Below are 27,244 nucleotides of genomic sequence, written 5' to 3' on the forward strand. Positions count from 1 at the left end.
GTTTGTAGTTTAGTTTAGTTATAGCTTTCATTTATTTTTCAGGAAAACGTTTTTTCAAAAACAGTTTTTATTTTAGTTTTAGCCTTTGATAATAATTCCCATTTAATCTGGCTTCTACAAACAGCAACACAAGACTGACTCTGAGGAGGTACTGCTAGCGTTTTGGCGGGATTCTCGCTTTTTGCCATTTAATATTTCATTCTCCTTTTGCTGAGAGCGTCTTTCTTTATCGTTTGTGTTTCCTTCACCTTGCTCTTGTGCCTCTGTTCCTCACAAGCGAAGCATCTCACCGAATCCTTCACGCTCAGAGCCTCAGAGCTCAGTTTTTTCCTCCGAGAGAGTAGTTGTTGCTGGAAACTTTAAGTTGAAGTTGTTGTTTTTTTATGTTCTTTTTTTCTTTCCTCTAAGCCTCCGTCTGTTTTGACCCATTGCTGTCCTTGTATCTCAGAGTGAAGCTCTTAGCTGTCAAACGCGGGAGTGGGAACATCTGATACCTGTTCTGAGCTCACGGATCACATATTCTGTCAGTGGAGTCAGCCTGCAGTCCCTGTGTAGAGTCGACCAATAGGAAAGGGACCACTTTGTGTCAGTTCATGTTGTCAGGAAGAGATCTTAAAATTCCTGTTTAAAAGCTGCGCTGTGTCTGCTCTCCTGTCTGGTCCTCCTCTCCGACCTTCTCACCCCCTTTGCCTGACGGAAAGGTGTGACAGTGTCTTCAATAAAAGAGAAAGCCAGCTTCTGCACACATACACGAAACATAAAGACACGTGTACTGGACCATTCGAGGTGTGCTGGGTATATGCAGCAAAAAATATAGCAAGATTTCAAGGATTAGTTCACACAGAAGTGGAAAACTTCTTGTATATATTAAATGTTGTTCCCAACCTAAAAAGCAAATCGGAAATGCTGGCAGCCACATAGATGAGGCAAGTTGTGATGTTCAGTTTGTGAATGAATCATTCTTATGAGTCTAATTTATTCATTGAAATGGTTGATGTTCACGAAAACAGTCACAATGACTCTTTTGGACTTAAATTGTGACTTGTATTGTATTTGTTATACGTGGTTCACAAAACTGTGGTGTTCATTCCTTAATCAAACTGATTCAACTCACTAACTGAATCGCTTAGATCTCTGTCTGTTTGCATCTGCTTTGATTCACAAAACTGGTCTGAATGATTTGTTCATGAATCAGAAAGAATCACATTCTCTAAACCAACATATTCACAAATACAATTCCTAGTCTACAGTTCTCATAGATTGAATAATGGTTCAAATTGTAGTCTGTTTGTCGCATCTGATTCACAAAACCAATCTGAATAGATCATTCGCTGATTTGACTCATTTAGTTTTCATCTTCAAATCACACATTGATTAAAGCTATAAATTTTGTTGTTTTTTTACACACTCTCAGAAATAAAGGTACAAAATCTATTAGGTTCAAATATGTACACTTTAAGTACTAATATGTACCTTTAAGGTACCAAAATGAATCCTTTGCGTAAAAACATGTGCCTTTTGAAATGGTACTGTCCCAGTAACATCTTTTGTACATTTATTTCTGTGAGTCTACTTGTCTGAATGATTCACTCACAAATCATACTTATCCATTTCCCAAGTTAAACTTACTGACTCGCTGAATAATAACTAAAATCTTGGTCTGTTTTAATTTATTATATTAATTTAGTTGATTCAGTTGTCCAAAGTTCAACTCAAAGCTCAAAGAATAAGAATATATTAAGATAATTGTATTGTCCTTTGTCCCCATTTGTTAGAGCAACAATGGAGCAACCAGTCTCGATTTTTGCGTGAGCTGTCCCTTTAAGACATCAGTATACTCAAAAGGCCTACATATGAGTCAAAAAAACCAAGCAGAAATGCTCAGTGATTGCTGACTACCCTACTCAGTGTTTGATGATCTGACTCTCAGTGGTCCAAACACCAGTGGGCCACGTCCCAATGTGCTCTTCTCACTCCTCTCTCCTAAAACTGCTTGCATCTCAGCCTCTGTACCTAATCGGAAGTCCTCAGGGAATGAGAGTGCAACTAGAAAAATGCACCAGATGTCTTATTGCAAACCCTCTGGCCAGCTTCAGACTTCTAATTGAGAGTTGTGCTGTGATCTTCAGGCCGTGTGGGAAAACAGTCCTGGGAGAGTGACTTGTAAAAACTCCCAACTCTAGTTTGGTATGTACATATCTATACTTCATGTCTATATGTTCACAAACATGAAGCTTATTCCTGGAGCTCCACTTATGCCGTTGCAGCTATTATTGATTATAGCTGGAAGACATGGTGCATATTGGTGCAGATCCTCCCTCAAAGTCTTCTTTTAATACACTGCTTACATGCCTTGAAGAGAATATTGATCTGAAAGCCTGAAGCACCTTTTAAAATGATAATTGATGATAAGGAGTGAATGATTAGCTAGTTCATGGCTCCTCTCATAGTGTTCTCTTTGTATCTCAGAAGCTTCCTCATTAAGCTGGTGTTATTGACTGTTTTCAGCACTTGATTGATAGTTCGGCAGCCCTTTGGTCAAGCACTTTGAAAGTGAAATATTTTTATATTTCTGTGGATGGTTAAATAGAAGTGATTATATAGTTGATACATTATTTAGCTGCAGAAAAGGTTTGAACTTTGCATTAAAGCTGTATTGCATCACTGAATCAAAACAATTAAAAAAGTTCTGATTTCATATCTCACTTATTAGATTTAATTTCTCATAATTAAATGGTGTTCTTTATAATAATTATAAATAAATAATTCACTTTACATTTTACAATTATATTGTACAGTTTTGGCATTGTTTTTATCATTTTGACTACTATTTAATTTTTTTTCTTTTTTTCCCAAAATTGTATCATTTTTTTCTTATTTCTCATAAATATAGTTTAATATGTCATAATTGCAACTTTATATCTTACAATTGCAACCTTATTTCTTGCAGTGGCAACAGTAATGGGGACATTATTTGCCATGGATGGCTTATGAATGCATCTCATTTTTAATTTTTTTTTCATTTACAATTTTATTTCTTGCATTTGCAACGTCATTAATCGCTCTGATTGCATATCTCACAATCTGACTTCATTTTAACACTTACATTTTTGTTTTACTCTGAGACAGAAACATACTTTTATAACTTTGTCAAATGCATAATTCACACCTCTTTCTCAATATTCACATATCTACACACATATTCCCTTAAAAAATGTCTGCGGAGGTATTGTGGTAAATTTTGGATGTGTTCTATGTCATTAAATACACATGTAAACTGAGAACCTGCTTTTAAAACACACATGCATAGTTCAGATGTATTTCATCATCGAGTACCTGGAGAGAGTGTGTGTGTGTGTGTGTGTGTGTGTGTGTGTGTGTGTGTGTGCGCTATCAATGCTTATACACCTTTCTTGGAGTTAGTGAATCCGTACTGTCGGGTGAAAAGGGCACATTGTTCCCTCTGGGGAAAGAAGCTGTTTACTAGAATTCTAGATCGCAGCAAAATGTTGTCTCTCCTCTCGCTGTGACACTACTTATATCCGTATGACCAGCGGCCGCTCTCTTCCCTGACCATCCCCCACCTATATCACATTCTCCCCTTTTCTATTTATCCCTCTGCCTTTTTGTAATTATCTCTCTGTGAGACCCAGAGGCGGTGTCATAGGAAATCCCAACTTCCAATTTGGCGTGAGATTGCATTTTGACATGGCTCATATTATATGGTTTCAATTTCACAGTAGGAATGAGAGGTTTGAAAGAGAGGGAGAGACAAATTTGGGTCTGGGGGAGCCGGTCTTGATCTGTGTCGGGGGGCTGCAGGTGGGTAGGCATATTGCACTGGCACTAGTCTTTTATTGATTTATTTATTTATATTCGCTTTCTGCTCTCCATTAGAGTATGTAATATGAAAAGAGATACACAGAGGCGTACAGGGCAGAACGACAGAAATTATCCACAACAAATCAGAGTCTTTTTTCTGTGCTTTGAGAGGGGGTCACGCAGTCTTGCGTGGCTTTTTTCCCAGAAACTGAATGAACAGTCTGAGGGAGTCAGTAAAGTCAGCTGCTGTACGGCTCTCTGCATTTCACTACTCTCTGCCTCCACATTTATTCAGCTGTTAAAGCCATGGATGAATGGAGCTGGTTTTAAGGGCCATGTAAATATATGTTGCTGTGCAAAAGTATGCAGATTCTTAGTTTTGACAGAATCAGAAACGGTGCTCTGAAATGTAGTTTTTTCCCCTCTCTCTTTCTCTCTAAGCAGCGTAAGTTATTCTTAAAGTAATAGTTCACACAAAAACCTAAATTGGCTCTCAAACTCATATTGAACATTTATCTTACTTTTTTTTTTGTAAGTCTGGGCTGTATCATGTGACATTTCAGATATGTTTATTATGGCCTGAAGTAGTCAAGAGGTCAAGGTTTGCCTTATTAGCATTGTCTAATCACAAATATTCCGTTTTATTAAACAGTTCTTTCTGGACTCTGAATCTGATTGGGTAAGAGGAGTGCAGTAGTGTAGTGATAGCATATCTCCATTTGTTTCACCATTTGTATCACTCCTCTTGTAGCGTTTCTCACACACTCAAATCTAATGGGCTGTCGTTGGTCTCATTAATCAATTGTCACAGGAAATAGTTTTAGCTAAACGTAAAATGTTCCTTATTGTATGTATTAATATTATTCAATGATATTCAAGATTGTGATTTTAGTTGCATTGCTTTGTTACTTTTTTATGAGTGACTCTGAAGACTGAGTCTGAAGACTAAAACACTGTTGTAAACAAGGAAGATATTTTTATTCTCAACAACAACTTGTAAAAAGCAACTATTAAAAAGTACTGAGCAGCGCTGACGTCAGGGTAGTTTCACAACAGATATATACTTTTTACAGAGCTTCAAAATAACGGCCACTATCCACATGCATTACCAAGCTGTCACGATTCCGTGGTTTTCTCGGAAAGGACTCGGGACTCGAAATAAACTTAAATATATTTAATCCAAAAATGACAAAATAAATATACAAAAGCCAAAACAAAAACCACGAAAAGAGCTCGGGAACAAAACAGAGTACGTTGAAACATAGTAACTTTGTAACTTTGATAATCCGACAACCGTGAACACAGAACACAGGGTTTATATACACAAGGAAATGAACTAAATTAACAAGACACGGCTGAAGACAATTAAACACAATGGGAAGGCAGGGCACAGACAACACGTGGCTCGAGACAAAAACAATAACAAAAGTCCAGAGTGTGACATAATGCCCCCCTCCCGGAAGGTGCGTCCTCGCACCTAAAGTAACAACAAACAAAAAACAACAACTCGGAACTGGGAATACCGGATCTTGGGAGGAGGTTCCGGTGGAGGACGACCCCCAGGAGGGGGCAAGCAGACAGGAGTCCAGGGGGGCACAGAAGGAGGGAGGAGCCAGGGAGGACACAGGAGGAGTCCGGAGCAGGAGGAGATCCAGAGCCCAGCCATGATGGTCCATGGTGGCGCCGAAGGAGGGAGGAGCCATGGAGGAGGAGCGGCCATCGACTCCATGGGTCCGACCGACGGCGGAGCAGGGTGGTGCAAGACTGAGGCCGGGCGGAGAGCCGAAGAGCCAAGGTGACGTTGAGGCGCTGGAGGTCGAGGCGACGCCGCCCGGCCGCGACTGACACGGAGACGGGGGACAGGAAGGACGCTGCGGAGCCAGAGCGACTGAGGACTGAGGTGGAGCCGGAGGGAAGGAGGAGCCTGACAGAGCCGGTGGGATGGAGGGACGAGGCGAAGCCGGAGGAGAGGAATCCCGAGGCGACGGATGGTCGACGACAGACCAAGGCGGAGCCGGAGGGACGATGGAGCCTGGTGGAGCTGGTGGACTGACGGACCACGGTGGAGAGGAGGAGCTAGAAGCCCAGGGGAGCCGACGGGTCTACGAGGCGAGGAGGAGTCCGGGACTCGGAGGCGGGACGGTGAGGCGAGGATCGTCCACCCTCGACGGCGCGATGGGGACCGGCAGACCCGTGGCGAGCTCGTGATGGAGAGCTGAGGATGAGCGCAGGGGCTGCTGGGATCCATCGTCATGGTGTGACTAGGGTGGGAGGGTGGGAAAACTGGAAGCGCACGAGGCGCGGGCACTGGAACTCGGGGCGCTCGGGCGCGGGCACTGGAACTCGGGGGAGCGCTCGGGGCGCGGGCACTGGAACTCGGGGGAGCGCTCGGGGCGCGGGCACTGGAACTCGGGGGAGCGCTCGGGGCGCGGGCACTGGAACTCGGGGGAGCGCACAGGGAACAGTCTCTAGGATGCTAACAGGACGGCTGGGCGGGGCCAGCGGGCTAACAGGACGGCTGGGCGGGGCCAACGGGCTAACAGGACGGCTGGGCGGGGCCAACGGGCTAACAGGACGGCTGGGCGGGGCCAACGGGCTAACAGGACGGCTGGGCGGGGCCAGCAACTCAGGATACACGGGAGGTGCCCAGTCTAAGTCCATATCATCCAGTTCCTCTTTTAGATCCAGCAGCCCCAGGTGGATGATCAGCTCATCCTCAGCCGATGTGCAGAGGGCGGAGCTCCACTCCGCGCTCTCGCTGTCGGCTGTCTCCACCGCGGCAAGCTCTGATGCCCGCTCACGCACCTGGTCTGTCGCAATCGGCTCGGGTCCGGTGGCGCTCCACGGCTCTGTCGCTCTCCTCAGCGATGGTTCCGTGGTCGTCCCCGGCTCAGCGATTGCGCCCTCCGTGGGCACAGGCCTGGCCTCCGCGACGCGGGGAGATGATGGGCTGGGTTCTGGATCTGGAGTGGGGCTGGTGTCGTTGTCCTCCAGCGCAACCGTTATCGGCGAGTTGCAGGACACCAGCACCCACTCGATGTACGCGGCGACGCTCTCTCGAGGGCCGTCCCCGGACAGCTTTGCTCGTGTGGTGGTGTTCAGTCCGCGGAAGTGAATCGAGCACAAAAAGCCGTCCGGGAAGCGCGAGTAGTTCGCGAGGGCGAGGAAGTCCTTAGTATAGCCCTCGAGAGAGCGATCCTCCTGCTCCAGCAGGAGGATGAGGAAATTTGGGTCGTTGTAGGGGGAATCCATGAAAAACAAACCCAAAAACAAAAAAGGGGAAAAAATGCCGCTTTACTTTTATGGTCGGATTATCCTGTCACGATTCCGTGGTTTTCTCGGAAAGGACTCGGGACTCGAAATAAACTTAAATATATTTAATCCAAAAATGACAAAATAAATATACAAAAGCCAAAACAAAAACCACGAAAAGAGCTCGGGAACAAAACAGAGTACGTTGAAACATTGAAACATAGTAACTTTGTAACTTTGATAATCCGACAACCGTGAACACAGAACACAGGGTTTATATACACAAGGAAATGAACTAAATTAACAAGACACGGCTGAAGACAATTAAACACAATGGGAAGGCAGGGCACAGACAACACGTGGCTCGAGACAAAAACAATAACAAAAGTCCAGAGTGTGACACAAGCTTGGAAGAACCAGGATGAATTAACAAAAACTTATGACTGTGTTTGTCTGTAAAAAGAAAGTCATATACACCTAGGATGGATTGAGGGTGAGTAAAATGCAGTAATTGTAATTTTTGGGTGGACTTTTCCTTTAAACTTTAGATTAGATTAGATGGTAGAAAGCAGTAGTTCTGCACAAAAGATGGTTTTTAAAGACACTCAGTTGCTGTTTCTTATATATTTTTATACTCATGCCATCGCACTGTATAGACACAATAACACACTCATAGCAGTGCTATATGGCTGTATATATTACCTATGGCCGAATCTCAGCTATGCCAATATACAGCCATTTCGCATTGAGAGTGTGATATTATTCATACATCACACTAATTGTTTTTATCCATTCATTTATTTAAATGCATCCTGAAGTTTAAAGGCTTGGGGAAAAAAATATTAGGCCTCTTTAAGAGGCTATGTCTTCATAAATGTCGTAATAATGAAGTAATCTAATACATGACCTCATTTTAAAATCTTCAATATCTAATTCTTACTATTCTTACTATTGACTAGCTGCTTATTAGCATGCATTTTATTAACATATTGGCTATGTCCATACTTCTAAAGCAAATATATTGCATTCTATATCCCTAATTGTACCTAAAAATACCTTAATTAACAAATACCTTACTAACTATAAATCAGAAGCACAATATCTTAAGAGTCCAAGTTTGCATTATTTGTTGAGATGGAGAGAAAGACTTGTCAAGAGTATTCACAGAAAGACTAGCAATCACTTTGAGGAGCTACAGAGTTCAAGAACAGAGTAAATGCCCACCAGTCAACCATATCAAGAACTCTTCATAACACCTGTATGGAAGAATGCCACAAAAGCCACTCAAAATGAGCACTCTGGAAACATGTCTGTGGTTTGCTGCTGTAGTGACCCAGATGCAATGTGGATAGTCATGCTATTGATATTATATATGTGTGTGTGTCATGAATAGGTAAGCAATTATTAATAATTAACTATGTTTATCTTCAGATTCCTGGGAAAAACAGTCTCACCCATTCACGCAGAAAGAATATGGGAAATGGGAACTATACCTCTCCCCAGAAGAGGACAAATCTTCTGCCATCAAGCACCTGACCAAACTTAAGGTACAAAATGCATCACAACACCTGATGGCTTATAATATTTGTATTATACAATGCAGTATTTATCAATATAAACATCTAAAGTGTATCTCAAAATCTACTGGCTGGTCGTTACTGGAATTTAAAAGCTATTCTATGTGCTACAGTTTTCCTTTTCACAACTTGTGAGGTATCATTTGGATTAGTGGAAGGTTGTGTGTCTCTTCAACCTGATTAGGAGCTGTTAGCCGCTCTGCTAAAGCAGAACGGGATCTTGGCTCTTTCTGTCCCAGAAGGCCGATGGTCATTGGCAGGTCTGGGTGGCATTTGTGGGGCAAAGCTGCTTGACTTGGCTCTTAGGGTTAATCTGGGGTTGATGGGAGAGAGGAGCAGATGGGAACATTGAGTGCCCAACAAGTTCCCATTTGCCAGAGTTGGCGGGGGTACACATGTCCAGCACAGTTTGCCGCAGTTCCATGTTATGGGTTTTGAAGCACCCTGACTCTGCCGGACACCGGAGGTTGATCGGATCACATTAGTGCTGCTACAGCTGAGCTCAGATCAACTACGGTTCATTTTCACTTCCGGCCATTTTCTTTGTTCGGAAGAAAGTGATTTTAATAGTTACACAATGAGGTATACTAGTTAGTCTCTTAGATAGGGATGAGCAATATATTGAAACAGTGCCATATCAGTTATCTGATGTTATTAGAGGTTTATTTACACTGAAAAATGTATGGAAAAAAAATGGCAGCTGGGGTTATTGGAATTTTACTGTAAAATTCTACCGCCTGACATATTTAAATAGCAATATTAATTGCTTTTTCTTTTCCTTTTTGTCATGCATTTATTCTGCCAAAACTCAAATGGAATCATAATTCTTTTGCCTTTGAATTTCCAATGTCTACATCAACTCTGTCAATCAAAGTGAGGGTTACGGGACAATACTAGGGGGCGTTTTTGTATTGGGAGGTCAAGTCACTCGCAGACGACCGTGCCGAATGCTTTGATCAGTGAAGGTCATCGATAAAAAGACTGCTAAATACAGCGTGTGACTGTGTGAATGAACGGACAACCTTCTTAGCATAATACATAATTCTGTCTTTTTTTTTTTAAACACAAGGAGCTGTTACATCCTGCTAACAGCGGGAGCAACGGTATGCACAGTAGATCAATATTCACTATTAACCAAACGCTTTTTGCTGTAGAGTGACAGCTAAGTCTAGATGGTTGGTGCTCTATTATAAGATAGGAATAGGATATAGGTGGTAAATAAATAAATAGGTGCAGATTTGTACTGTTTGCCTAATTGTTAAAAATAAAAGAATGTATTTTCTACATTTCTTAGTAGGAAGCAATAAGTGTAGAATTGCTTGTTTGCATCAATCCGAGTGAGAGACAGATTTGTTTGGTTAATAGTGAATATTGATCCATTGTGCAATTTTTGCAATTCCATTTGGATAATTGATATAATTTATGCGTCCACATATTGAAAAAGTAATTGAAAAATACAATTTGCAATTACATTTGAAAATAGAAATGAAAATAACTTCATATGCCAACCTATTGAGGTAGTGAAATCTGTTTTGTACCTTTGAAATACACCAATCACCGCCAAATGCGAGTCCTGATTAGAAAGTCAAGTGGTAAACCATGCCATCACAAGCAGCTTTTAAATAATAGCATATCTAGAAGATGCACGGTGTGACTCAAACAAACACTAAATACCATCATGGTGAGACTTACTCAACAGAAATCAGATGTAACATATAATACACATAACTGATGAGAAAAAAACAAGAAGAACCGTATTGTAGTTATTTCAAAGAATCTATTTGAAACTCAATTGACCGTTTTTCCATGTACATTTAGCATTCTTTTTCACTTCCAAAAAAAGGTATTTCACTGTAAAATGAGCACACATATACCATACATGTCGCAATTGTGCATGCATTGTCTTCACATTTTTTGTTCAACTTATTTTTATTAAGCTTAGTGTCACTGTATGTGTTTGATTATATAGTGGTTTCCTGGCGTTGTCATTAGTTCTGTGAGTCTGTTTTTTTTTCACATTTTCACAGAGTGCATCCTCTGGCTTCAAGTATGATAATCAAATAAACCTAATGGAATTTTATATGTATAGAGGTAGAGAATAGTCAAATGTGTGAGAATCCCAGAAAAGTGTTGAAAGATATGCACATGCAGCAGTCACAAGTTATTACATTTCATTGTAAGTCATTAAAAATGTGTTTATTAAAACTGCTAAAACTGGAAAACCAAAGAAGAAAACATTATTTTTAGACAAATAATATTGCGCAACATCAATTATTAAATAGTAATGTGACACATTTGCAGGTAATAATGCTGTAAATGAGTCATACCTGTTGCGACACTATCTGCATAGTTCCCAATTAAAGTATTTCTTAGTATAAAACTTGTTGAAGGTATGCAAACAGGTTGTCGATTCACTAAATGATACACTATTCCCTCACAAAAGCTGTTCAGTCTCATGAAGCCTCTCCACCACTGACATCCATTCCAAAAAAAAAAAAAAAAAAAAATGGCCTCTGGTATCCTTCTCTGTACTGCCAAAAGCCGCAGCATAAGCATTAGCCGTTATGGTTTTTTTGGCTAAAGGTTGCAGGGTTGCTGTCCAGTGGCTTTGGTTCAGGGTTACTTGATAATTACAGACAGGTGTGATAGAGCAGGGTTGTTAATGAAGTCTGCAGGGTGGTTGCTCTCCAGGAGCAGGCTTGGAGGTCCCTGGATTACAGAAACAAATAAACACGTTTTAATGTGTATTTTGCAAGATTTCTTTCATTAGACTGAAAGAAGACCCAAAATCTCAAATTTGACCAGTGCATGAGAAAATAAACAAATTAATGGTTTTAGTGTCTTACCTCGAAGATCTATCGTTTTCAACTATCCCGTCCTTCATGCTTAATTTGTATTCCTCACTCCACCTTTTTTTTTCATTTAAAGCACATGAGAAATGGCTCACACATTGAAACTCACCTCTATCTCTTTAATTTAACCCTGAGATGTTTGCTCGTGAACTCATTTCATAAACCTTACAATTTCCTTGTCCTCACTGGGGTAAAGTGTACTGAGATTCTGTGTCCTCATTTTTTATTTAGGCTTAAATTAAAGGTTTGAGAAACTAAATGCATATTATTGAGAGGAGAAAACAAGAGGTGGGTGAGTGAGTCTTGGAGCAAGTGAACAGAGCGGAAGAGAAGTCCATTTATGTCCATAAAGCGGTCGGTGGCAGAATTTTTCTCTTTTTCATTGGGTGTTAGGTGGACAGATGGAGTCCTGGGTCTGTGTGGTTTCTATAAGGTAATTGGCTGTCATACACGGCTCCTTTAAGCCTGCAGAGGGAATCCAGTGAGAGATTTTAATGGGGGGTGAGCGGCCAGGTTTAACATATGGAAACTGGGGCGGCTGAACTTCAGCCAGGAGTGCACTTTTCTCTCTCTTGCCCTTCCTTCCTTCAGAATATCCTGTTGGAGTCTCTGATTAAATTGTATCTCTCCCACTCCGGTAATTTTTTCTCACTCTCACCAGGTCCGTGTCTTTTCTCCCCTACCTCGAATTCCCCTTCAGGCATGCTGGAGGTGTGTAATCTGTGCGTATTGGCCTTTTTCTAACCTTCTTTATATAAAATAATCAGCTGGTTTTGAGCAGAAAGCATGAACAACTAATTTTTACTGAATATGGGAAATAATATAAAGTAGTTCTAAAACAATAATATATCTTTTTTTACCATGCTAATATTTAATGTATTTTATTTATTTGTTTGTGTGTTTTTTTCAGTTTGTTTTCTGTGCATTTCAAGAATGTTAATGTATCAGAGTTCCCACATGAATATTAAGCAGCAGAACTGTTTTCAGCATTGATTATAATCAGAAATGTTTCTTGCATCAATTTTGAATGATTTCTGAAGGATCATGTGACACTGAAGACTGAAGTAATGATGCTCAATTCACTGTAAAAAAAATATAAATTGAAAAATCACTCTTGATATATTCAGTTTACATAAATTAATTTCTTGTAAAATTTACTCATATAATCTTTTTTACATCGTATATATACATTGTTGTTTCCTTTTATGATTTACAATATATATATTTTTTATTGTAGCTGACATTTTATTTGATATTAATTTAATATTTGAAGTATCAGGTATATATGGTATGTAGTAGTTAAATAGATTATTATTAGTGCTGTCAGAAATTAATCAATTCCAAAATAGAAGTTTATATATATTTGTTTATTGTGTATATTTATTATGCATATATAAATGCACACATACAGCCTATATTTTGAAATTATTTACGTGTATATATATATATATATATCTATTACGTATATATTTATATTCAGAAAAGAAATTATATCATATGAAATATATATAATATATAAACATGGCATTTTTAATATATATATGCACCTGCGTGTGTATATGTATGTATTTATGTACAGTATGTGTATATACACACACACACATACATATATATATACAGTATATATATATATATATATATATATATATATATATATATACAGTATATATATATATATATATATATTTATTTATATATACATATACAGTACACATATATGTAAACAAAATCTTTTTATTTGAATGCGATTGAATGCACTAATTATTATTTAACCTTCAACCTCATTTATAGAAACACCTCCTACTTTCAGATGCAAAATAGGAAAAAGATTTTGATTACTCATGAATTCATTTCATTTTGACAATAAGTGCATGCGTGCATCGATCATTAGCCATGATTTAGAGTAAAAATCTAAGCACATGATAGAAGATAGAAGATAGAAGAGAGAAGAGATTCTCAGGTGCATGCACGTGCCCTCAATGTTTCATGAGATTCCCTTTCATCGTCCCCTTAATCAATGTAGCCTAATGCATTTCCCTCACACGGCCTTCTGCTGGGTGCCAAATGAATTTGAAACCTGCTGTAAGCGTTAGTTAAAATCAACTCAGCTTTTTTTTTTTTTAATCGCCAGGACCAACAAACCCGAACCTCATTTATTCAGGCATGAATATTTCAGTACGCTGTGTAGTGATATTGCATTTTAAAAACACCAGGAACACTAGATGCTCAAAGACTTTTAGCAGCCGAAGGTGATCAATACACATTCCCGGGTGGCTCAGAGATCTCCAAGCAAGCTCTCCTGCAAGGCCATGTTTAATTCTCTATGTGGGTACATTCTTTTTGTTGTGCTTCTGTTTGTTGAGAGATACCTCAGTGACTCCAGACAGCTGGTTCAGGGGTATAGTCATCGTCTCGAGGGAAATCAAAACACTGTTAACTGGAGTCTGAAGGAAGTGAGGAGAAAGGAGATTTTTCTAGGGGTTTCTTCTCGCTGAAAGAGTGTAGGAAGAGATATAGCGTTTGTGTGTGTGTGTGTGTGCATGAAGTGAGAAAAGCCTAAGCAACTTAAACCCTCCATATCTCTCCGTCTACACGCAGAAATTTCCAGATGTTTACTCAGGAGCCCTATTAACACTTCAGGTCCTTTTCTTATTGATTGTCATGTGAGATTTGAGGCTGGACTCAGGCGGAGAGTGTTATGACAGATTGGAGGAGGATGCTTTGATAGGAATGAAATATAATTAAAGGTCTGATGTCACTTTGAAGATGAAAAGAGCCTAGGTGAACTTTACTCTTGTGCTAAATGCAGACAAGATTGTTCGTTCACTCTAAATTAAACTCATGCTAATCCATAAATGGTTCTGTCTGGCTCGCTCTATACGGCTGAGAAATGTACCTGCCAGAGGAAGCTTCTGTAATTATATACCTCCAACACAAACTCATTCACTCTGTATAAAACTCAACAGTAATATTTTTTCTGCAAATCTGGCCCCGGAAGTACAGTATATTATTAAGACTATTTTCTTTATATGTGCATTTTAGAAAACTATTTGCCACAAAATAAACTGTCTCAATTGGTTTGTAGAACTTGGTTTGATAGGAAATATTTAAATAAACCAGCCTAAGGTGGATGCTGGTCTTATCTGGTTTCATCTGGTTTTGCTAGTCTTCTAGTCTCGCCTAGCCAAGATGGTTTATTCAAGTCTTGCTGGTCTTCGAGCTTGACCAGGCTCTACTCTTACAAAGTCCAAAACTAGACAAAACCAGGTAAGACCAGAAAATGTATATGAAGCTACATTTATTTCTCAGATAGCTCCTTTTTTTGCATTCCAAGCAATATCAATCAAACTGCAGTTGGGGTTGTTTTGATTAAGCAACAATAACTTAAAAAAATGTATCCCTCCACGTTTAAAGACAGAAAGACTTTGTTTTTCCCTTCAGGAAATCCTGACAGTGTTACCACCTGAAGAACAATGACATGAAAGCCATATTTCTGTGCAGATTTTAACTTTTTAAGGCAATGGTCTTAAACTTTTAATCAGTCGATGAACAGCCTGTTTGAGTTTAAATGTTTTTTTAAATAAATTGCATATTTAATTTTTTTGTCTCTTGGTCCTGTTTCTCCTTTTGGCATTTTAAGCAGTATTTACCACCCCGTTTACGATCCACTAACATGAAATACTACCCTGGTCATAAGATTTAGTTCATAAGTGTATATCTATGGTAGACACCTCACAGCATTGTAACTTGTTTCTTTTGCAAGGCTCCGTGAAAACCTTCATCTTTTGTTTTCCTATTATGCCCTGAAGAAGATATCATATGCTCTGTTCAACAAAAATAACGGCACTTGTCGACTTCTGCAGTAAAACATACACCCGCTCTGCCTTGGAAATGTGCAATACTGGCTTTTTTGACTAAACGTGTTTAGGGTTCAAGTCGTGCTATATGTGGAGAATAATAAGTGCCGTTTATCCTTTTTGCAAATAAACCGTTCATATAAGCCTACACTTTACATTACTTTTGCAATTTTAATGCTCTCTTTCTGCGATGCCTAAATTCGCTTGAAGCATTTTAAATTAAATAGTTTGTAGTTCTTAATGATTTATGTAACTGTAATCAATTCATTAATTAATTTAAAATGGAATAGTAAAGAATTTTAATATCTATATCATTTTAAAGTTACAGAATTGTTTATGATGGTGCATCACAGAAAATAGTTATGTGTACCATTTAGATACTAATATGTACACTTCAGGCACTATAGGTACTAATACCGCTGGCGTAAATACGGTACAAAATTGTACCTGTTAAAAAGGTTCAATCTCAGTGGCAGCTTCTCTTCCTTCTCCTTGCCTTAGACATTAATGACATTAATTTTTTTTTTTTCTTCCAGAACTCTACTTGCTTTCTCTTGCTTTTCACAGTCACACTCTAAGTCACTCTCCAAGTCATCGCTCTCTCTGTCTTTCTCTGTCATTCCTTCTCAAAGTCGCAGTGTTATTTCTTCTGTCAGTAAAGCGATGGTATGTTCTTAGCTTGGTAATAGTCTGTGCAAAGCCGAGCAGAGCAGTTTAAGGATGTTTCGTCCCACCCCAATGTCTCTCCAGAGCAGCTATCGATCTGTGACAATCTCCAAGCTGCCCCCCGAGAGATTGAAAGCAATGATGGACCTTCTTAAAGTGCTTTGTTTTCTTCTGCTCTTCTCCTCCCCTCTGTCTGCTCTCATCACCAAACACCTGTCCACCTGGTGTTTTTGTTTTCGTGTGAGTGTGTGTGTGTGTGTGTGTGTGTGTGTGTGTGAGTGAGAGAGTGAGTTTCTATTAAATCAGGTAGGCTTATGAAAAGAGGTGGGTTTGGAAAAGAGCATTGGAGGGGGGAGGAATTTGTAATAATATTAGTCAAATGTGGCAGGGTTATGATAAAGAGCTGTTTTTAGAATCTAGGTAAAAAGCTCTCAATGTTTCCTTTTTAATAAATCGTGCTTTTAAACCATGGCAACATTTAGCGGTGCGCAGGAACCCCAGTGGAAATGCCTGGAAAATATATTTTGCATAATATACAGCATTTACGTTTTTAAAATGTATATATGTGTGCTTATAAACACACTACCATTCAGAAGTGTGGGGTCTGAAACTTTTTTTTAAATGTAAGTCTCTTCTTTTTACCAAGGCTATGTTCATTTGATCAAAAATGCAAATAAAAACAGGAATATTATGATGAATTTTCCTACAGAGATAGTTCAAATATGCTAATTTACTGCTCAAGAAACATTTTCAATACTGAAAACCATCGAGATGCTTAATATTTGGTGAGAACCGTCCATTTAATGTTTAAAAGAAAAGCATTTATTCGAAATTTTATAGCATTATAAATGTCATTTTGATCGATATAATGGTTGCTGAATGATAGTTCGATTTCTTTCTTAAAACCTGTACTGATCCCAGACTCTTGAATGGCTGTGTAATAAAAACATATATCTTTTATTTTTTAATGTATACGTATATAATGTACGCTTCAAGATTTCACATTTGTCATTTTTGTCTGTACAGCTTGTGGTCCTGACTAAAACAGGTGAATATCTATTTCGGATCTCTCCATGGGCCAAATATGTCACAAAAACCCTAGATTCCGTCACCTATGACTGGACTTACTGGGACCCTCCAAAACCATACCAGGTGATTGAACACATCTGAACAGAAATAGAATACACACAATACAATTATATAATGGCTTAATATTATGATATTATCAATGGCAATGATAAATTGTGTATCTGTGTTCCTGTGATTGTAAGGAGATTCTAAGGAGAGCAGTGCATGAGTATTATATTATATTATATTATATTATATTATATTATATTATATTATTAATACCTTAATGTAATATAATATAATATAATATAATCAATGACATTGATATAATATACTTTTTTTTAGTTAAGTTAAATAATACTTATAAAAATAAAAAAGAACAAAAATTTTACACTTTTTTTATTGAAATATTTTGAAATTTAAACATAAAATATGTTCTGGTTCTGGTTCAATGTTAAATAAAAAGATGTGTGAGAAACCAATTTTTCCGTCACAGGGCTTTGAAAACCAGACATAAAAGGAAGGAAGCTAATTACAAATACCTATATACAAATAATATGACATGCTATAAATACTTAATTAAATTATACTTAGTCACTAACAATAGCATCAGAGATGCAAATTGTATTCATACAAACATATGTGGGTCAATTTAACTCTATACTACGAAAGGTTCACCTAGGCTTTTAACACAAATACATATTTCTAGACAGGTGTCTTTCTTGGTACTTTCACATAAACCCAGGTCTTCTATCTCCGTGTGTTTTTCTCACACAAGCAGCGTTACGGGTTCAGACAGATGCTTTCTGAGCTGTCAGGGAGGAGGGTTTGAGTTATGGACTCTGGCATGGTTTAACCTACAGTCAGGTTTTACCCTGCAGAGGGTCAGTGGAGAACTGTGCATGAGACCAGTCATCATAAACTGATAGCTGCTTCCAAGAAACAAGAGTTACAGTTTCACCACACACACTCACATCATTTCACCTTAGCTAGTCTTATATGATAAAAGATTCATAATTGCTACTATGTTCATAGGTCAAAAAATTGATTTTAATCTCCTTCAAAAATCGCTTTATGTTTTTGGGGTTTACAATAGAAGTCAAAGCGGGAGGGAATGTTTACAGGACTGTGATGTTGTCCAGGCCTTCCTGTGGCTCTCGACCATTTATCATCAGTAGCCATTAGCATCTCTGAAGCACCCCGCTCTTACGGCGACCTCTCTTCCGTGTTAGTAATGACACTCGAAACCGCCTCCTCTTAAGTGGCCCGCCACATTAAACAGGCAATTTAATCGGAGGCGATACAACAATTGCTTTCGCCCTCTTGATGTCTTCGTTTCGCCAGAGTACCATTTGCGAACGGCTTTGATATGGGTGGTTCTTCCACAATGACAATGAGACATATTTTGCTTTGATATCTATTCATGGCATCAGACATTCATACAGCGACTGGTCAATGGCATCATGCTCATAATCCAGTTTTTTACAGGAGATGAATTGGTGACACAATGTCATCTGGCAGTTATAGCGGTTGCTGCATGATTAAAGGCAGGAAATATTGCTTTTTGCTTTCTGGAATGGCACCCTTTTCAGTGAGCCACAATTGGTTTAGCTCTCTTTTTTGCACTTTACTTCTGTGTGCCTGTATATGTAATTGCCCATGTTATGTCTGGCAATAAAAACGAAAATATTACCATACAAAAACCAATATAATATTAAAATGATATTATATTCAGAACTTTCATTTTCTTTTAAAATAGGCTAAATTTTAATTTTTTTTTTTTTTTAATTAATGAAATAATATGGTAATATATTAAGTAGATTACTCACATGAATCACTAAATGAAGGATGTGCTATTATATTAATAATATGGATATTAATTAATAATATGAATATTATTTTATCATTTTTATCATTTAATCATTTTAGCTCTCCAAATAGATTATTTCTATTCTATTCTATTTTTATATTATATTATATTGTATTATATATATATTTTTTTTTAAGTATTTGCATTGTTGCAGATGACAAAACGTTGAATAAACAATAACAAAAAGTTTACTCTCAGTTGCTTTTTCTACATTTTCAATCTCTGAACTTTAAGACTGAGAACTTAGTCTCCATTGTATTGTTGCAAACATTCAATCAAGTCAAATATTTGTGTTGTGTTGCATCAGGATCTTTGAGGTAACCCAGATGCTCAGCAGAACCTTCTAGCAAAGTCTCTTTTCAAAGCTCACTGAAGAAGAGTGGATTGATATCTGGGCCCTTTCTCTCTCTCTAACCTTTCTTCTTTCTCGCCCCCAGTTCCAGCACCCCAGACCCCCACGGCCCAGCAGTCTTCGTATCTATGAGGCCCATGTGGGCATCAGTTCGCCCGAGGAAAAGATTGCCTCGTACAAAAACTTTACCAGAGATGTGCTTCCTCGCATTATGGATCTTGGTGAGTGATGAAATCTACAGAAACACTGCAAAAATACACTCGTCAAAATGATACAAAGCAAGCAAAGTGGAACACACCCCTCTCTGAGGGCCAGTCACTAACCCTGAGCTCCCAGGCCAAAAGAAAAATCTTTAGGCTTTTGCAAAAAATCTTACTGCTGATCACAGAATCCATATGAGCAAGGTGATTTTGCTACATCGGATTTCAAAGAAGTGCGCTTAGACTGACCATGTTTTCATTTTGCTTCATAGCGTGCTTGTGTTTATCTTATTCTTTATTTATCACTACACTAGCAGGAAGCAAAGGAATAGAACTAAAAGCTGTTGGAGAGTGTTACTTCAGAAACATGAGGGTCATTGCCTGGCCATCTATTCATTGATTAAAAATGCAATTCATGCACTGAAAGACTTTGATACACCACTTATGAGTATGTTTTTACATTTCTGAATAAACATTTTTATTTTTTTTTAAATACTGTTTAATAGTGGAAAAGTCAAAATGAAGAAAAACCTTTCATTCTTAGTAAAAATCTTAAAAAAAAGCAGATTAAGATAATCTTTTATTATTTTTCATTAAAAAATATTTCACTGCTTATTAAAGTTTGAGCAAAAAAATCAAACTCAAATAATTCAGCATGAATGTTTATCAAGGCCAGTGTCTTTATTTTACTTTATTTAAAAAGTTAGCTATTTTATAACAAGGCAAAGATGATTCAGGTTGTAAAATGTTATGCGGTGCGACTACCAAAAAAACAAGACAAAGACTACCATTACTCTCTTCAGTTACTCTTGGTGAAATCAATCCAACGGACAATATACTCATCCATATCAGCTCTAGTCTTCTTTATATAACATCTGTGTCAATTAACGGTTTACAATGGTTTACTGCTCCATTCACCAGTTTTAGACATTCACCATCACCATCCGGCACTTCCACAGCCACCACCAGTACTTTTTCACCTACCATCAACGTAAGTTTCATGGCAAAGCAGTGAGCAGCTTTACCATCTACGACAAAGTACCATGTCCAATAATGAATACTCTTTCAAGTTCAGAACTCTCGTGGCAGCAAGCGAATGGAACGAGAAGTCACTATTAACCACCTATCATCTTGGGACTTTGCCATTCTACCTCCCTCCGGGTGAGCCAGTTCCCTCGGCAAAATGTATCCACTCTTGTTTCCTGAGCAGAAGGCTATGGAGTAGTACATTGAGACAAGGTTACATCCGCCCCACTTCTCCTGCTGCTTGAAGCTTCTTTTCCGTGGCGTAAAAGGATGGAGGTTTGAGCCACTGGTTTGATTACTATGCCCTTACCAAAGCTGTTGTGAAGTTATGCTGCCCTCTTCACCTTGTTCCAGGTGCCCTCAAACAGCTAACTCTATTTTCACCAAGTTGGATCTTGCTTGCACCAAAAGCATGCAGTCTGATCAGGATACGTGAGGGGAACAAATAGAAGAAAGCTTTTATGACTCCTTCGGGCCACTATTAGTACCTTGTGATGCCGTATAGTCATAAACACTTCCTCCGTCTTGCAGGATTTTATGCACAAAGTGCTCCAGGATTTTCTCTATCGATTCGTCATAATCTACATTTACAAGCTGAACTATCAATATTATGGCATTCCCGAAAGACATTGTCTCAGACCAAGGTCCTCAATTCATCTCCAGGGTGTGGAACACATTCTTCAGACCGTAAGCCTCACCTCTGGATACTATCCACAGTCGAATGTACAGACAAGAGGAGAATTCAAAAGGTGGGGTGTTTCTTACAAACCTTCTGCCATGGCCACCAGGATTCCTGGAACCAGTACCTGGGCTGGGTCAAGTATGCTCAAAACTCCCTGCAGCACTCATCTACTGGTCTCACTCCCTTCCAGTGCATACTCGGTTACTAGTCCCCATAGTTCTCTTGTACCCTTCCCCCATAGGTCCTTGCTGTCAATTATCGGTTCAGGGAAAGCGTACCAACGAGAGTCAGAAGGTTTGCTGTCCACACAAGACATGAGACTTCACCTTAGGAAACTAAGTCCCAGATTTGTTGTCTTCACTATCTTGGAACAGGTTAACCAGGTTACCTACAAACTTACAACTAACACTTCAGTACAGAATTTATCCCACATAACTACTCAAACCTCACCATGAACCTGTTCAGTTCTCTCCACCTTCAATACCATGCCTAAGATGAGACCCTTGGGCAAGACACCGAACACCCAGGCACCCAGTGTTCACTGCTGTTGTGTACTCTTTAATGGGTTAAATACAGAGCACAAATTCCAAGTATGGGTCACCATACCTGGCCACAAATCACTTCACTTAACTTTCTCCAGAGAGCCTGGCCAGACGTAGGAGCCCCTCCTCCTTTGATCCCAGCTACATGGTGGTCAGCTTGAATACCTGGTAGATTGGGAAGGATACAGACCCGAGGAACTTTCTTGGGTTCCCAGGAACGACATATTGGACCCCACACTTACGACAGAGTTTCATGCTGTGTACCTCCAGTGATCTCTTGTGCTCTCAGTATTTTGTGGTGTGTGCTCCTCTGGCTATTTCTGCAAGACAAATAATACCATTACTGTCTTCAGTTACTTCTGGTGGTATCCAACAGACTAAATACTAAATACTGCATCAGCTCCAGCCTTCTCCATATACCATCTGTGTCAAACTATGTTACCTTTTACTTACCTTCTGTGTCAGTCCATCCTGTTAAAATGATACTATATTTGAGTAAGCAATTAATTGTCACCAAGCCAGCAGAGGGAGCTCTTACCCCTGGGTGATCTGCGATCACTCCCTCTGCTGCTACTTCCTGTTCCAGGACTATAAAAACTGTAGCAAGCCAATCACCTGCAGGTTGCATTGTTTCGCCTGTTTCTTTGTTAGATTGCCATTGGATTATTGTTTCTGGTTTCCCTCGTTTTGACCCTGCCTGTCTTCCGTTGTTCCGATTGTTTGCTGCCTGACCTTCGCCTGTTTCTGGATTTTGTTATTGCCTCGCCTCTGATACATCTGTTTGCCCTGTTTGACGCCTGCCTGTTTTGACCATGCCTTCATTTAATAAAAGCCTGCATATGGATCCGCACGCCTCAGACCGCTCATTCATGACATTAATACAAACTTTAAAACTTTTTTTTGTAAATAATACTTCTGTATAATTGTATTCAGAATTAAGAGTATTGGGAAAAAATATTTTACCTAATGTTCTGTCTTTTGTTTCTAGATTATTTTTTTATGGATACTCTTGTGCCATTATCCCATGAGTAATTTACCCATCATTTGATCTCATATTTTGTCATCAAGTTGTAAGAGGAATTGCTGACTTCCCTGCATTCTCAAGAAAACCCTATAGAGTGTATTTCTAAGAAATATGCTCAAGATTCAGCTAAACTGATCATGAATACAGCATGCAAAGGCACAAATGAAGCAAAAAAGGCAGTCACCAAGCAGTTCCACATGGAATATCATGCTAACTGTCGCAAGCGGAACTGTTAAGTTTAGTTAGCAGATGTGAGAACAGCTGCTGCCTCGAGTGATTCCATTACTGCACAGAGAGCCGTTTCCAATGATTGTTCCCTTACAGAGCTTTTGACATAGAAGCCTGAGAGGAAGCCAGCCTACAATTACTATGTCAGAAGGCTCCAAATGAGGTTTTTTGAGCTGTGGGGATTACAGAAGGTACCTTAAACATTAGTGTTCATTGCATTGGTCTGATCCATAAAACATAACCTTCTGTTGTTTGTTTTCTCGAGGGCTGAAGCGTTAACCTATGCCTGGAGCAAATCTGTTCGTAAGCAGAGAGTTAGTTAGCGTAAAATTATTTTTCACCCCTTAAATGGATGTTAAAACAGTGAGTCATTGTGGCTTTCCTTTGACTGCTCTCTCTTATGATCGGCATTCTCCCCAGGGTTCTGTGCCTCAGTTAATGTGCTCCTCAACCCTCCAGAAGGCAACAAAAGCAAAGCTGCACTTTGTCTCGTAATGGAAGAGCTTTTTGGCACTACTTTTAGAAATAGTGGTGCCCTTAAACCTTTCATGACAAATAAAAAAAAGTTTCAATTCAGGGAATTATTTTAAGAAATTGTCTAGTTGCACAGAAACAGACAATAAAGTGGACTTCTATTATAAAAAAGTTAAATGTCACAAGCACAATACAGTACTCAAACTCCTCTGAATCAAAAATGCCATTGAATATCAAAATAAATGTAATGAAAGGAACATTTCTATTTGGAAAATAAGTTTTTCTTTTTATTATATGTTACATATGGCCTTCTTTTGAGTCATTGGGATTTTTTATTGTGTACTGCGTGATAAATTGTTGCTTGACAGGTCTGATGTTTAAATCCATTGATAAGAGATTTTGTGATGGAGGAAGAACTGAGTCAGATGAGCGGGACACAAAAGCATCCTTTGTAGTAAGATTTAATCAACATCCACTTGAAAAAGTGATTGACAAACAAAAGGAGTTAAACGCGAGTATCACAGTAGCGAAAGAAGGCAAGTCAAGCTTGTTTGGCACTATGCTGTGAGAGAGCAAACAATGGTAACTCTCTCAGATGACTTGGATGCACAAGTGACAACACATCTATATCCAAAAAAAAATTTGTTCTTGACAATCAGTTGTATTTATAAAGTAATCGATGAGCCTAGAATGAAACTTCTGTCATTATTTACTCACTATCATGCTGTTACAGATTCTTTGTATACTTTTCACAAAAGAGGAAAATGACCTTTAACGCAATGTGTAACACAGCTCTAAGTGAATGAAAATGTACTGCAATGTTTCCAGTCTGAAAGAGCACCGCGTAAAAGTTATTGTCTCTAAAAAGAAAGAATCGACTCTGAATCATTGAAATGAGTCATTTTTAAAACGAATCCCAAGGTGTTTTATGTAGAAGTCAAAATGAAACATTAGCATAATGCCCACCAACTTGGTCTTTCCATGTTGGTCTGAATGAAAATGCAGATTCATTCTTTGCCACTAGGTGCCGCTTTTGGAGCATTAAAGCTCACAAACACTGCTTTAAACAAAATCGACCAATCACCCGATGAGTTTGAAAAAATGTTTTATCGAGTCAGATGAGCGGGACACATGAATTGACACATTGAATAAATATGGTAAAAACGCATATTATACTGCATATTATAAGAAAATGAAAGTGTTTTTGACCTTGCATGCATATCAACCTGTTGTTTTGGACTCACAAAAACAAAATAATAGGGGCACTTTAAATATTTTTTGAGCAGCCATTTTCCAGTTCCCAGAAATCTAATATTCTGTTTTGCTGCCTGAAGTGGTAAAAATATGATGAACGTCATGAAATATTAATAATGTATTATATTTTGGTACTCAAAGCACCTGAGTGGGATTTAAAGAGACTTATTTGAATCTCAGCTTTGACAAATGCGTTAGTCATACTTGTTAAAAGAGGGGAGTAATAAGTTTAAGTTTGCCTGGACTCACAGCAGTTTGATTGGTTGTTATTGAATCTTGGAATTGGCCTTGTGGTATTATTTTCATAAAAGGACTCATAAAAATGTCAAAATAGCCTTTGTCGGGGACACTGTGGAGCAAGATTGAGTGAACTAAAATGGAAAAAAGCTTTTTAGCAATTACTGTTTCACCTCAGTTCTCTGTCCAATTACAACACTCAGTTATTAAAAAGAATGGCACAATTCAGATAGAACAGCAAACTATTAATTCTGTTAAATAAACATTTAGTTTTAAGTACCCATAAAAATGGCAATAGAAACGGTCAATTTATCTAAATCTTCTTACTGCCAGGATAGCTAAGTTTATTTAATATTAAAAGATGTTTAATGTTGAGGTGTTGAGCAGCAAGTTCTCTATCAGGTCCCAGAGTGTGTTGACAGTGTTTTCCACAGGATTGATTTTTATAGTTTATAGTTTAGTTTTATAGTTTAAAGAAGCTACTCAGAACTCCTAAACCACCTGAAACTGGGGTTTCAAAACTTCTTTGACAGTCTTTATCAAAATCCTCTGATATAATTATATCACAGGCTTATTATTCACAGGAAGTGTTTACACTGTTCGCATATTATTTTCATGAAAAATATCAACTTAATTGTAATTTATCATGCTGTCGTTCTGCTATTGAAGATTCAGATCATGCTGCAGTTGACATTTAATCCTATGCTTTGGTTTCACTCGTTTTTAATTATGTTTTTAATTCATTTACATTTTCCAGTGTGCGGCACTTGAAATTAATCCATATTGTTAAGATAACAACTTACACAAAGATTGTGTCTTAGAAGTGTTTCACTTTGAAGATCTTGTTTTATTGAAGGTCTTTTGACTGTAAAACTGATTTAAATGCTTTTCCACACTTTTTTTCTCCTTGTATTTCATCTCAGGATACAACTGTGTCCAGCTCATGGCAGTTATGGAACATGCCTACTATGCAAGCTTTGGCTATCAGGTCACTAACTTCTTCGCAGCTTCCAGGTACATTTATGCATTTGGCAGATGCTTTTATCCAAACCGACCTGCATACATTGTATCAGTTCATGCATTACCTGGGAATTGAACCCCTGACCTATGAGCGTTAAATTTGTATCCTTAAGCAGACTATATACGTATATACGTATTATATGCACTACGTAATATACGTAGTGCATGTAATTTTTCTTGCAATTAAAGGTTGCATTCACGTGTAGGTTGTGTGGCTTGGTGGACAAAACAACGCAACAGACATTTTATCAGATTCAGAAATAAAGTAAACACACAGTCCATGTGACATCAGTGGCTGAACTTTAGTTGAATACTCAAAGAAAACAAAAATAATTTACATGCTCATGAACATAATAGGTGTTGTTTGCGCTTAGGGGAAAGCATGTGTATGTGTTGTGATACTCTTCTAAGACATACTCTCGGAAGACTTAACTCAAAGGAGAAGAACAGTTGAGTAAATTGTTATTTTTGTTTTCTTTGCGCAAAAGAAAAAGTAGTCTCATAGCATTGAAAAACTGAAATTGAAATTAGAACGGCATTAGGGTGAGTAATTAATGACAGAATTTTAATTTGGGGGTTAACTAACCATTTTTAACTAATCACAACTATCCAAAATGAGGCAAAATCTTCCCACATCTTTTGTCATCGTGCATTCAGTCAAACTTGCCACCGTCCTCAAAACATAGTCGAAGCTATAAAATAAAACACGACCGCTACTGTACAGGACACGTCAGGATCACTAACAGCCAAAGAGGTTGATTATGTGTTGTATTTTGAAGAACGAAGGTTAACACCTTCGTCCCAGAAGGAAATTATATTCACCTCGGGACTTCAGATCTAGTTGTTCCGGATATGGCAAGAATTTATTAGCGTTATATCTACAAGGCCTGGTAGACTGAGCGTGTGACAGTATCTAAATGCTTTTCATTTTCCTTTAGAGCTCAGGGTTTGGTGGGGTTGTCTCTCAGCCCATGCAGCAGTAATTCCAGTCTTTAAATCAGGATGAGGTCCTCTGTCAAGGGCAGTAATCTTACTGTAAACACATTTGCAGCTAATCCCCAAATAGAAGAAAGCCCCGATAAATAACAATAGTAAAAAAAAAAAAAGAATTGGGTCTCCAAAATAAATAAACTCTCATGAAAGAAAATTGCATCTTTGAATGTGGGGAGTGAGCAACTCCCTCAACCTAATAAGATATGACAGAGTCATTGGGAATCTTTATTTGGCTTTGGCTGGCTGAG

At 38.5% G+C, this 27,244-nt stretch overlaps 1 protein-coding gene across 1 annotated transcript in view; it reads left to right on the forward strand.

Moving 5' to 3' along the window:
- Positions 1-27,244, forward strand: part of gbe1a (glucan (1,4-alpha-), branching enzyme 1a) — a 130,470-nt gene that overhangs the window by 47,020 nt on the left and 56,206 nt on the right. The window contains 4 exon segments of the mRNA XM_043249832.1: positions 8,506-8,621; positions 17,053-17,178; positions 19,402-19,537; positions 25,907-25,997. Coding sequence (XP_043105767.1) covers positions 8,506-8,621; positions 17,053-17,178; positions 19,402-19,537; positions 25,907-25,997 — 469 coding nt within the window.

Source organism: Puntigrus tetrazona, chromosome 10, assembly GCF_018831695.1.
Source record: "Puntigrus tetrazona isolate hp1 chromosome 10, ASM1883169v1, whole genome shotgun sequence".
Lineage (NCBI taxonomy): Eukaryota > Metazoa > Chordata > Actinopteri > Cypriniformes > Cyprinidae > Puntigrus > Puntigrus tetrazona.